The sequence below is a fragment of the Poecilia formosa genome, unplaced genomic scaffold, assembly GCF_000485575.1.
Source record: "Poecilia formosa unplaced genomic scaffold, Poecilia_formosa-5.1.2 Scaffold239, whole genome shotgun sequence".
Taxonomy (NCBI): domain Eukaryota; kingdom Metazoa; phylum Chordata; class Actinopteri; order Cyprinodontiformes; family Poeciliidae; genus Poecilia; species Poecilia formosa.
This window is the reverse complement of record NW_006800178.1, coordinates 748,396-762,441: the sequence shown is the minus strand read 5'-3', so window position 1 is coordinate 762,441 and position 14,046 is coordinate 748,396. Positions and strand designations below refer to the sequence as shown.

The window sequence follows — 14,046 nt, the reverse complement described above, 5'->3', positions numbered from 1 at the left end:
GCTTAATAATGGTGTGCTCATAATAAACTGAGATAATTTCACAGTATATTTCATATCTGAGAACTAACACCTCACNTTAGCAGTTATGCGAACTGAGCCTTGTATACTAACAGCTGCAGTTTGAGACCTCATGGCTCGAGCCTGAGACACAGCCACCACAAACACTCTCATGTACAGAACTACAATAACTGTAATAGGAGCAAAAAATGTGAGTACGACATCAAATGTTCCTACTAGAAAATCAATCAAAAGTACACACTCCCCATAACAGGAGTTAAATCTGTCTGGATCTTTCAAATGGTCCTTCATAATCACACTATTGTAAAACGCAGAGCAGCCCCAACACAGACAGATACAGATTTGAACTCTGCTTTGTGTCACTTTAACATGGTAACTCAAAGGGTCACAGATGGCTATATATCGGTCAACTGATATGAGCACCATGTTTCCTACTGAGGCAGATGTAAGGAGAAAAGAGGTGTAGTTAAAGAGAGCACACATGAGGCTTCCCAAAAGCCAGCAGCCTCCAGTCAGCAGGATTCTAATGGGCATCAGCAGCAGCCCAACAAGGAAGTCTGAGACAGCAAGAGAAAGGAGGAACAGGTTGGTGGGAGTGTGGAGCTGCCTGGAAGAAAAGAAAAGCAAAGGTCAGCACAAAAACTTCAACAAGTGATACAGAATGTACAATTGTATATTTTCATAAATTTCAAATACACATACTCCACAATTCAATGAAATGCCCTTTTAGAGCAAAACTATGTATAATGCTATAGAAAGGAGGAATGGCCAAAATGTTGTGTGCATAAATTAACTACCCAGCCAACTGATGACAACACAATGAGCAGGAAACAATATACACAGTAATTCACAATTTCAGTTTATGATAATGCCTGAAGTTGGAGATAGAGACGATGACCAGCAAGTTGAGAGTCACAGTCAGTAAAGACACGCAGGACAGCATAATGTAAAGCAAAATGTTCTCAGAAGGAAAGTGCCGGGGTCTTCTGCAGGAAGTGTTGATTAGCTGTGGAAAGCACAGCCCAGCTTCACTCAAAGCCTCCATCGTCAGAGAGAAAACAGCAGCTGAGCTGCTTCTGTGGTCTGCTGACCGTCTGACTAAACGCTGCTTTATAGAACCTGTTTAGTTTCTTCCTCCCACTTCTCAGTACAGTGTATGACGTAATTACACACACAACAAACAATTGCAAAAGAACTATTTTAATTGTATTCCTTTTTAAGCCTTAACTTGATTTTTGTTTTTACTCTAAATGTAGTAGTAAAGAATACTTTCACATGTTTCAGGAGGTTAAAAATGTGCACATCAAGAAATACTTGTGTTACTTGATTTTCTTTCTTACATGTGTTTTGGCAATGTTGCACCAAAGCACAAACAAGAGAACACAAGTCTCACAAAGGTTTAGCGGGACAAAGGGAATTCGACAAATTCTGGTGATTACAACAGAAAACGGCATACAGGCAAGGTAACATGTAAACATGAAAACAAGCATGGCACCAAATGGAAGGATCTAATGAGAAAGGGGGGAAAAAAATAAATACCTCTAACTGCTGGGTACTTATTTAAGAGCAACATAAACAAAACAGAAGAGAAATACACATGAAAAAGACATTGGTGGTCCTCGCAGCTCAGAGCCACTCCAGTCTTGTAGCCATCATGGGAGGTCCTGCACTGGCTTCCCATGGCCATTGTGAATGCTCTCATGCCAGTCATGCACTCCTCCACTAGGTGGCACATTTTGTGAATCTTCCAAACTGCCTACAGTCCAGTTCTTCGAAGCCCCATAGAGGACCAGAAATCCTCCTGGAGGACAAAATGACCACTTCTCCTCTCTCTGCTACTTTCTCCTGCTACTCTCCATCGTTGCATTGTCTGCAGTTATTGGTGGCAGCCAGCAAAAGCAGATGGAAACTGTGACACTATCCCAATATGATAAACATGCAAATAACATGTGCCAAGTAAAATTATGAAGATAAAAAATGAAATTAGTGCAAGCGAACAATTAGTTATGCCAGAAAACCTGGTTGCTCTTTAAAAATGTGGCTGAACTGGGCTCGAATTTTAGATCAGAGCTGCAGAGGTTCAGCTAATATTTTAGATTTTCATGTCTCTTCATTCAGTGTTTTATGATATGAATGCATGTTGTAGCAACATAAAGGAGCTGGTAGTTTTTAATATTCTAATATGTTTTGAGTTATATGGGCCTAAAATATGTCAGTTCTTTGAAATAAACAACTTTTTCCAGTTGAAGATCTAAAGTTTAGATTTACCTTGAAAAACCTCGTTATGTTGCAACAAAGCTGATAACGTTTCTTAAGCTTCAATCCAGATTAGCATCACTCAGTATGCTCACGCCAGCACACAGAGGCTGAACATCCAGATTAAAGTTTAGATTTCCCTCTCTGCCTCTATGAAGCCTTTCTGCTCTGATGACCAAAGACTAAATCTGAAATAAAATGACAGAAAAAAAGTAGCAGATAAAAAAGCTTAAAGTAGGAAGTCTTCAGAGTCTGGAGCCACATCCTGATCACATCAAGAGACGAAGCTTCACTCCACATTCAGAGGAAACATGGACCAAACAGCTCTGATGCTGCTTCTGTGTCTCTGCAGCTCAGGTAGGACTCCACTTTCATCAAACACTAATATTCACTAGAGTTAAAATTATAAATGATCAGGGCCGTGCAGAGGTGCAGGGGCTCAAAAAGGGCACATTTAGCCACATTTTAAGACAGAATATTAAGAAGTCACACATCTTTCAGAGTTTAATAAACAAAGATAAATTACAAATGGTGAGATATACAACTGGAGTTATTACATTTTATAATAAAAACATAACAGCTGCCATGTAATATTAAATATATTGTTCTCTTCCAAAAACTGCATGTTGATCATGGCAAGAACCTTTATTTCTTTGTTCTTACCTACAGTCCTCGTTCTGACCCAGTTGGTCAACAATCCACTAGGGGTGTAGCGATACAATAATTTCACAATACGATATACGATATTCTGGTCACAATACGATACGTATCACAATATTTATTGAGCAATACAATTTGCTACGATTCAGTGGATTTTTACGATTTTCTGAAAGATTTTAGAAGGACAGAGTGATTTTAGTGACATTTTGTGTTCCATAGACTTGAATTTAGTTAACTGAAAACTGATTAAAAGCACCAACTACACAATACCTGACTCTGATTGGACAGTCTAACAGTCTGCAGCTGGACAAAATGAACCAAACATGCAGTGAGAGAATTAGTTTCTGTCATTTAATTCATGTGGATTTGACATAAAACTCAAAAGTTTAAACGGTAATCCAGGAGCAGAGTGGGGAGATTATCAGCGTCTGTAGACTCTCAATATGCAAATGATTGCACTCATATTTTTTTCTTTTGGACACTGTGGCTGCATTTTGGAGTAAAAATGCAGCCACAAATGTAGTCTTTTGGACTATGGGGAAAAAGGCTTTTCTACCTTGGCTCCCGGAGTTAGCCGTGGCTGTTAGCTGCTTTCTTCTAACTGCTAAAGGCTCTGCCTCACCCCGTAGTGATCGACTCCCTGCAGCTACGGAGCGCCGCTATTCCCCTGCTTGTATCTCTGAGTAAACTGCCTCTCAGACTGCCAGGATCTCATAGTACTCTCAGTCTCTGATACTTTGTTGCTAATAAGAATGATCGATCAGCCATTGTTATCATGGAAATCCTCACTGCGCCGCGGATTCCAGCTGCGGGTTTTTCTGACATTCGGAAAAATATGGTTTACTCATTTTAGCATAACTCCGGTTATACTTGGCCTATTAACACAATTTAAAAACTGGTGTGTAGTTTATAATGTGCACTTTAAGCTCGAGTTGAAAGTGAGACTGAGAGGCCGAGTCTTGCTACAGCGCCGTAACAAACTAGACTTATAAAGAGCTATAAGGCTATGGACTCCCATGGTTTAACGGATCGATACTCGCGGATGAAAAACCGATACTTTCCGAGGGTGGAAAATATTGATATATATCGCCGAATCAATTTATTTATACGGCCCTACAATCCACCACCTTTGGCTGCTTGTAGCAGGTCCTTTCTTTTTTGTTTCTGACGTCTTTATGTGGCATCTTTGAACTGAAAAAAGCTAAATATAATGAATTATGATCAGAACACTATATTAAACCACACTACCAATTATTTACCCTTGTGTTTAAACCAATATGTTTTTCATTTCGTTGCACAACATAATATTAATTTCAGAGAAAATGAGACCTCTGCTTTGGGGTTAAATTTGTTTCACAATTATTCTATAAAAAAAACTAACCTCAATTAAATAAAATTGTGATCAAAACATTTTTAATTGTAACATTTTTTTAAAACAAAAAAAGTTTGGCTTAAAACACTTACATTAAAATCACAATTTTTTGTCTCATGAAGTGAAAAAAATTATTAGTAAAAAACATTTTTGCACATGTCACAAATCTTTTCTTGCTATTCAAAGTTTTTGTTTGTGATTCAAAGTTTTGCTTGCGATTCTCACATGGGGGGCAGGACCTAAACATCGCAACAAAAGATTCCTGACGTGTGTTCCTGAGAAAAAAAATGAGATATTTAATTTAAAAAGAAGTTTTTTTAAACAAAACTTTTAGTTTCAAAAAATAAATGATTACAATTACAAATGTTTTGATAACAATTTACTTAACGGAGGTTAGTTTTTTTTTTTTTTTTTTTCCATTGAATAATTGTGAAACAAATTTAGCTGCATACTCTGTGAACCAGAGTATACAGTTAATTTCATTTCATTATCCCCTTTATTAATGACACACTTTTATTGGACAGGAGCAGCTTGATTGAATATTACATGCATTATATCTGTCATGATAGTTCAGAGTGAGTTATTTTTAATTCTAAATTAATATCCTTGTTGGACTTTTATTTAAGTGCTATTCTCCTTCAAGATACATTTACCTAACGGTTGAATAAATGCCTCTAGAATAAACACCTCTCTGCTTAAACCGCTACTCCCTGCTGAAGCAGAAATGACACAACGTTCAACGTTTCCGTTATCCAACATGTATCAATCAATCAAATTTTATTTGTACAGCACATTTCAGTAGCAAGGCATTTCAAAGTGCTTTACATTATTAAAAACAAAACAGTCACGTAACATTGAATAAACAGTAAAAAGAGAAAGAAATAAAAGATTAATAAATAAATAAAAATAAAGATAAAAAACATTAAACTTTAAAGCTCCTACCCCTTTTCTACCCTTAGGACTTTAGTTGAAACGCCATCAATTGGGACACTTTCAAGAAGGGGGGATGGCACCCGCGCCCTCCCTGGGGGGCTTTACATCTTTAAAAACTAAACACAGAGTCATAAACAGTAAAGAAGATGAAGAAATAAGAAAAAATAGATAAAGAGATGAAAAATAAAGATAAAAACATTAAAATCCCACTTAATTTAGCCATAAACAACTCAAAACAGGGGTTTTTAAATTGAGATTTAAAGGCACCCAGTGTTTCAGCTGTTTTACAGTTTTCTGGGAGTTTGTTCCAAATTTGTGGTGCATAGAAGCTGAATGCTGCTTCTCTTCATTTGGTTCTAGGGATGCAGAGCAGACCAGAACCAGAAGACCTGAGGGGTCTAGACGGTTGGTACGACAAGAGATCTTTAATGTATGGCGCCAACCCGTTTAGTGATTTATAAACTAACAACAGCATTTTAAAGTCTATTGATTGAGCTACAGGGAGACAGTGATGGGACTTTAAAACTCGTGTAGCCAGTCTGCTCCACTTTATTCACCAAAAACATTATTTTTTTAATTCACCAAAAACTGTCCTGTAATCTGCAATGTTCGCTATGTTGAGCTCTGCAGTTAGCCACCTTATCTCACTGTGCGAGAGGCAACTGCGTCATGGGCAAAAGGTCAAAGGTAACAAGCTGACCGGAGGGGCTCATTATGTTGTTTTTCTTAAAAAAATACAACAAAAAACAAAATAATTTCAGTACATGTAATTATGTGTCAGAGGGCTTACAAAATAATAATAAATAAATAAAACATTTACCAAAAGGGCACTTGGGGATAAGGAGCAAAAGGGGCAGGTGCTCAAGCCCCTTTAACCTCCCCGCCCTCTGCACGTGCCTGAGAACATCAGTGCTCATCTTCATCCATTGTAAGATTTTTATTTCTAATTCACCTTGGGGTTCCCCCAGAGGAGCTGGAAGAAGTGGCTGGGGAGAGGGAAGTCTGGGCCTCCCTTCTGAAGCTGCTGCCCCCGCGACCCGACCCCGGATAAGCAGCAGAAAATGGATGGATGGATGTTTAGAAAAAAATTAAATAACGTGGAACAAAAAGAGCATTTTAGAAGTAGTGCTTAGTCTTTCTGGCAAGACTAGATTTTTGCCCCGGTGAGTCATTACTGGCTGTTGAAGGGGAAGGTGTTTCCATACATTTTAAAAAATAATAATAAACGGATGTGTCAGACTAAACATGTTGCTGATAAACCAAATAACTTTCTTAATAAAATGGATGCAACAACATGTATCAATGGGAGATTAGAAAGAAGGTAGACGGACTCCATTCAGAAAACACCATGAATACATTAACTAATCAGCTCACTGACAGAAAACCAGGACATTACACCAATTTCCAAGTTTTATTCACCTTCAGAGAACAGAATGTGCCTCCCCTGAACGCACGTCACTGTTCTGAATATTTCTAAAAGTCATCAGTTGACTGCATCCAACATGTCATATCACATGGAATCAAAGAAACGAGACACAGCTGGGAACATGACTGAAAATGAATCGATCACCAAACCACTGGAGACAGTGGACCAAAAAGGGGACAGACAGCCACCTGAGAGTAAGTCCAAGGAGAAGAAATGTTGTAAAGAGGAACCTGTCAATTCTGCAACAAAGCCGGTCATCGAAAACAAATCCATCACAGAATCACAGAAGGAAAACGGGAACAACAAAGACGAAAGACAAAGCGCATCAAGAAGAAGCCACTGCTTTGGAAATCTTTCCCCGAGTCAGACGCTTGTATTGATCTAACATTTTTTACTGAAAACGATGTCAACAATAACGGTCCTCTGCCTGAAAAACAAAGTGATTTGCCCAGCAGCAGAATGAAGACATTTTGGAAAATGCTCCCCAACTCTGAGCCTCACATAAATGTAAGTTTTTTTCCTGAAAATATCAAAACCCAAAACGTTTCAATGCCAGCAAAGGAATGTGACGAGGCGGCTTCCTTGAAAAAAAAAAGTTATTCCAAGAACGCTGGGATTTCTACAGCACAGCCAGTCACCAAAAAGGACTTTGTCTTCAAACCGCAGGAAACTCTGGATAAAAACAGGGAGAAATGTCCATCTATGGCTAAGCCCAGGGACAATAATCAAAGAGAAAATTTAACCGAGGTTCCTGATAATCAAACAGCGAGTAAAGAAAAGTGTACATGTCTTGCCAAATTTGAGGAGTCTGAATTGGAGTATATGAGAGTCCAGAAATATTTAATGAAACAGCTCGACGAGATGTTTGGTATAAATCAGAAACTAAATGCTCAACTTAGACATCAGAAAGATACGATGAGGAATGGAGTCTCAGAGAGAAGACAAAGCAGCAATTCAGTGTTTTCTCTTCAAATTCAGAGAGACATAAGAGAACACACAGAGCGGAGAACAGTTCGTCATCAATCTGATTCAGTACAAACAGACATGGCTGTACAGGCAACCAGTTATCAGGAAAAAACGGTCAGTCGAATGATATCTACCCAAACTGTGATGGAAACCAGCAGTCAGGTAAAACCAGACCTTCAAACGATTTCGACCCAAACTGAGCTCCTTCCATTGCTAAGAGAACAGTCCTCTGAAACCCAACTAAATGAGCATCAGGAACAGCAGAGCAAGCTATTCAAGAGATCTGCAGGTCAGGACAGTAGAGTCAGCAATGAAAGCTGCCTCTACTTTGGAAACCCTCAGTCAAGAAAATGTTTCTGTAGCATATAGTGAACAAGAGATTTCAGTACCAGAAATAGTTGGAGATCCAACAGCTAACATTAAAAATGAGATTCATTCAAATGACACAATTATCAGTAAACCACAGGCAGCAATCGAACAGAAACAGTTTCCACAGAAGGGTAGAATGACCTAAGGGAAAAACAGAGACCATCCCCTCCACAGACAGAGGTTACATTAATGGAAGATGTAATCCAAACACCACCTCAGGAATCTGAACTTTAAGCAGCTGAAGAGTCAGCAGAGCAGAACAATGACTATGAACAAGAGAGGCCCAAGAAAAAGATTTCTTCTGGAGGCAAATCAAAAAGACTTTAACACCATCGTGTCTCCGCCAGTTCAAAGACAGATCTGAAGTCCATCCAGAGTAGACATCAGCTTATATCTCTAGTAAATTTGATTTAAAAGGGGTGGCTGATTGTGGGAACGGGAATTGGACATTTTAATATTAAAAAGAAGGACTGCACGGTGGGAAATGTCTCTCCGTGTAGGTGTGGGTTCACTTCGGGAGCTCCGGCTTCCCCCACGTTCAACAACGTCAGTACTCATCTTCAGCCACTGAAAAATCTGAAGACGTAACAGGAAAGGTTCCTGTAGAATTGGAAACAACAGGAACTGGAAAAAGAGCTGCTGTTATTGTTAATTGGATATTATAATATTAAAAAGAAGGACTGCACGGTGGGAAATGTCTCTGTGTTAGTGTGGGTTCACTCCGGGTGCCCCGGCTTCCCCCAGGTTAAACAACATCCAGGGCCGTGCAGAGACCAGTAAATGGGCAGGTGCTCAATAAACAATAAACAATGATAAATTACAGATGGTGAGTGTGAGGGTTCTTACATTGACCAGCCAGAGAGACGCTGAATGGAATCTAAAAATAATCTTAATATTATTACAAAAAAGTTAAAAAATAATTAAACAATGAAGAATTGGGCCCAAAAACTGAGGTCAGCATAACAAACTACAACTCAGGTGGTAACACAAAGAACTCAAGCACAAAACTGACCTAACAAACAAGACATGAGGGGAACTTAAACAGTGGCTGATCAGACCACTGCTGACACACAACGGGTAATTAAACATACAAAAACTTAAACAAATACTAATCAATACAATACCAAATCTTTAAAGTAAACAAACATTAGAATGAAACTACCAAATAGAAGAAACATTAAAGAAATGGTCAAATTAAATTGAAGAAAACCACATTTCCTCGTCCCCTGGCAAACAGATGGAATGACCTGCTGAGGAGGTTTGCCAGCCATATAAGGACGACAATTAGCTGGAGCTCTTCTGTGATCCTCCAGCAGCAGCTCCAAAGGAAACTGGTAACTCAAAACAAATAAATTAATTTATTGCATTTAACAAAAATATAAAGAACTGACAAATGAAGTTAACTAAATGTCTGCACTGCAAATAGTTATCTAAAAAGTCAGACTAATGAAAATTATTTTTAAAAATAAAAATCGAATTCACTAATTAATATCTAAACTAATGTTAAGGATAAGCAAAAAAAAAAAAGATCACCATTCAGGTCTGTGTGACAGTAGGGTCAGCTGTCACAGTGAGATATACAACTAGAGTTATTACATCTTAACATAATAAAAACATAACAGCTGCTTTGTAATATTAAATATATTGTTCATTAGCAAAAACTGCATGTTGATCATGGTAAGAACCTTTATTTCTTTGTTCTTACCTACAGTCCTCGTTCTGACCCAGTTGGTCAACAATCCACCACCTTTGGCTGCTTGTAGCAGATTCTTTCATTTTTGTTTCTGACGTCTTTCTTTATGTGGCATCTTTGAATTGAAAAAAGCTAAATATAATGAATTATGATCAGAACACTATATTAAACCACACTACCAATTATTTACCCTTGTGTTTAAACCAATATGTTTTTCAGTTCGTTGCACAACATAATATTAATTTCAGAGAAAATGAGACCTCTGCTTTGGGGTTCAATTTGTTTCACAATTATTCTATAAAAAAAACTAACCTCAATTAAATAAAATTGTGATCAAAACATTTTTAATTGTATTTTTTTTAAACAAAAAAAAAAGTTTGGCTTAAAACACTTTTATTTAAATTAAAATCACAAATTTTTGTCTCATGAAGTGAAAAAAATTATTAGTAAAACACATTTTTGCACATGTCACAAATCTTTTCTTGCTATTCAAAGTTTTTGTTTATGATTCAAAGTTTTGCTTGCGATTCTCACATGGGGGCAGGGCCTAAACATCCCTTATGTGTGCAAATAAAAGTTAATGTTTTACAAATAACATTTTAAGTTCAAGAGACAAAAATGAGTTAATTTTAAAAAAGTTTTTTTAAACAAAACTTTTAGTTTAAAAAAATAAATGATTACAATTCCAAATGTTTTGATAACAATTTACTTAACTGAGGTTAGTTTTTTTTTTTTTCATTGAATAATTGTGAAACAAATTTAGCTGCATACTCTGCAAACCAGACTCTAAACTTACTTAATGACTGAATTGAGTTTTATCCCCTTTATTAATGACACACTTTTATTGGACAGGAGCAGNCAGGCGTCTGAGCTCTGCTACATACGCACTGACGGACTCAGCAGGTTGACGGGAACGAGAGTCAAACTTGTATCTTTGCACAATCTCACTTGGTTTTGGATTAAAGTTGCTCTTTCAGCCTTGTAACCAACTGACTGTAGGTTTTAGAGCTGGGCTTGTCCGGGCTCAGAGGTTTCTCTTTAGCTTATACGGTCCCACCACACTAATAAGGATAGCCCTCTGCTTATCACTATCATCAATGTCATTTGCTTCAAAAAACTGATCAAGAATCTCACAGTATCTTCCCAGGTTTGCTGTTTAGCATCAAATGCTGACAGAGAGCCGAACGTCGCGCTCATTGCGGCCTTGCTAATCACCTCCGTTGGTAATCTCTCCGCCTCCTGTGTTTCCGCCCGACAACGACGAAGCTGAAGTTGGTTTCCATCTCTAGCTTCCAACAGCTAAAGGGCGATTCCACTTAATGTTTCACTACCTTCCGCATCTTTAATCGACTCTAGTTTAAAAACTACAACACCTAGACACTTGAAACTTGGACTGGATTATTCTCCTCCTCAAGCTGGATATTTAAAACCATGTTTGGTATTTGTGAAAACTCAGTAAAATTCGAACTTCACCATTTGTTTTCATTTGGATCACCATAGATCTTCTCGAATTAAAATACTACAACACCTAGACACTTCAAACCTGGAATAGATTATTCTCCTCTTCAAGCAGAATATTTAGAACAGGGCCGTGCAGAGACCACTAAAGGGGCAGGTGCTCAAAAAAAAGGGGCACATCTAACTGCATTTTAGGACAGAATATTAAAGCCACACAGTTTTCAGAGTTTAATAAAACAATAAATTACAAAATTTTGTCATTTTGCAATCAAAGCTAAGAAAAATCTCTATATAGAACAAACAACTATGCATATGCAAGATATTTTATTAATTTCTTTCTGCAGGTCTATTTTGTTGTAGGAAAGTATTGCAGTATTCAAACCCGCAATTTAGCAAGAAATGTAAATCAGAGCTAGACCACCAGACACATTTTGTCTTTACAGAATTACACTATTAAAAATATAAACAAGGGCACAATGCAACCTTTTAGTGAACTGTAATCTATAAAAAAGAGCTGCCTGTTTCCTACTGCAGTGGGGAAGAAGATGGTCCATTCAGGAAAGCAGAGCTGCATCAAACTTTAATGTGGAACTGCAGAAAGAAGGGAAAAAAAAGCAAAATTTGAATTGTTAATGCATGTCACCATGAGAAAAGCCTACTGAGTTTTGCTTAATTTTTTTTAATTAAAATCACACATTTTTGTCTCATGAAGTGAAAAAACTATTTGTGATTCTCACATGACATCATGGGCAGGGCCTAAAATCACAACAAAATATTTATGATGTGTGCAAATAAAAGTTAATGTTTGGCAAATAACTTTTTAAGTTCACAAGACAAAAATGAGTTTTTTTAAACAAAACATTGTGTTTTTAAATAAACAATCATTACAATTCCAAAAGTTATATTAAAATTTTATTTTACTTAATTGAGGTCTTTTTTTTCATTGAATAATTGTGAAACAAATTTAGCTGCATACTCTGCGAACCAGACTCTAAACTTACTTAATGACTGAATTGAGTTTTATCCCCTTTATTAATGACACACTTTTATTGGACAGGAGCAGTTTGATTGAATATTACATACATTATATCTATCATGGTAATTCAGGGCGAGTTATTTTTAATTCTAAATGAATATCCTTGTTGGACTTTTATTTAAGTGCTATTCTTCTTCAAGATACATTTACCTAACGCTAGAATAAATGCAGCCAAGGACGTTATAAGACATTTATCCATTATGGAGATGACCGGTTTTGGACGGGCGATGTGCCCCTATTTCATAAGCGATACTGAATAACTGCTATCATTAACTACACAGGGAAGACGCTTTTCAGTTATCTTGCTTTGCTAGCAGAGTCGCTAGCTAGCAGCTCGCTAATAGCACAACAACAGCAGCCTAATGTCTGTATGGTAAAATACTGAATCGATAGATAAGAACAGTTTTTCCTCACCTGGCTGTCTCCTCCCGCTCAGTGGTTCTTCAGAGAAAAGCAGAGGCCTGTCAGTGTCTGTTGTATTTCATTACCTCTCTGCTTAAACCGCTGAAGCAGAAACGATACGTTCAACGTTTTCCGTCATCTGACAAGTAGCAAGTCTGCTCCACTTTATTCACCAAAAACGTTTTTTTTTAATTCACCAAAAACTGTTCTGTAATCTGGATCGTTCGCTACGTTGAGCTCCAGTTAGCCGCCTTATGTCACTGCGCGAGAGGCAACTGCGTCATGCGTCACGGGCAAAAGGTCAAAGGTAACAAGGTTACCGGCTTATTATGTGGTACAAAAAATACCCAACAAAAAAAACCAAACAAATAATTACAAATAATTTTAGTACATGTTATTATGTGTCAGAAGAGGGCTTAGGAAATAATACCAAAAAAATAAAAAATAAAAATAATAATAATAATAAATTGACCAAAAGGGCACTTGGGGGCAAGGAGCAAAAAGGGCAGGTGCTCAAGCCCCCCAGACCCCCCTTGCACGTGCCTGATTTAGAACCATGTTTGGGATTTGGGAAACTTTTTTCTGATTTGTGAAACTTCAAAAAAGGGCAATTTTGCCCTATTTTTCGGTCTCGATCACACAGGAGCTGCTTTAATTCTAAAACTACAAGACCTAGACTCTTCAAACTTGAACTAAATTATTCTGCTCTAATAGTAGAATATTTAGAATCATGTTTGTGATTTGTGAAACTTTTATCCGATTTCTGAAACTTCAACAAAGGTTGATTTTACCACTTTTTTGCATCTAGATCACACTAGAACTGGTCTAATTCCAAATCTACAACACCTAGACTCTTCAAACCTGGATCAGATTATTTTCAATTAATAGCAGAATATGTAAAACCATGTTTGGGATTTGTGAAGCTTTTTTCTGATTTGTGAAACTTCCAAAAACTGTTATAGCACCACTTTTTTTTTTATCTCGGTCACACAAGAACTGCTCTAATTGGGGCCTGCCCATAGCAATGCATAGGGAGAGCAGTCACAGCCTCCATGCATAGCATGGCAGGCACCTATTGTTATACACCCAATAGAATGTCTCTTTATTATTTATTATTTATCTTTATTATTGTGCAGCAAGGCAGTTCATTAACATTAGCACAAACATTAGCATTTCACTGCTAATGATGCCCCACATTCTAGTCTTCATGCTAACATTAGCATTTTGTCAAATTTTAGTTTATGCATTAATTTTAACATACTGAATGGTACAAGTACAGCTTAGTCCACATGCTTCTGACTCTCCACAGGTTATTGACTACATTGAAGCTTTCTTTAGCATTAATGCTAATTTTTAGCATCAGAACCCTGGGTCCAAACTGACGGGCACACTTTGGCAGGCCCCATTTAAATTTCTTTAGGAATTTTCTAGTTACTGTACTGTTATTTCCTTACTTG

General features: G+C 37.4%; 1 protein-coding gene across 1 annotated transcript; it reads right to left on the bottom strand.

Annotated features, from left to right (window-relative positions):
- Window positions 1-63: 63 nt before the first annotated feature.
- Window positions 64-1,705, bottom strand: LOC107838314 (trace amine-associated receptor 13c-like). The gene is made up of 2 exons (XM_016680286.1): window positions 1,627-1,705; window positions 64-647 (listed from the first exon to the last, which is right to left on the bottom strand). The coding sequence occupies exons 1-2, from the start codon at window positions 1,703-1,705 to the stop codon at window positions 64-66; spliced, it is 663 nt and encodes a 220-aa protein (XP_016535772.1).
- Window positions 1,706-14,046: the final 12,341 nt, after the last annotated feature.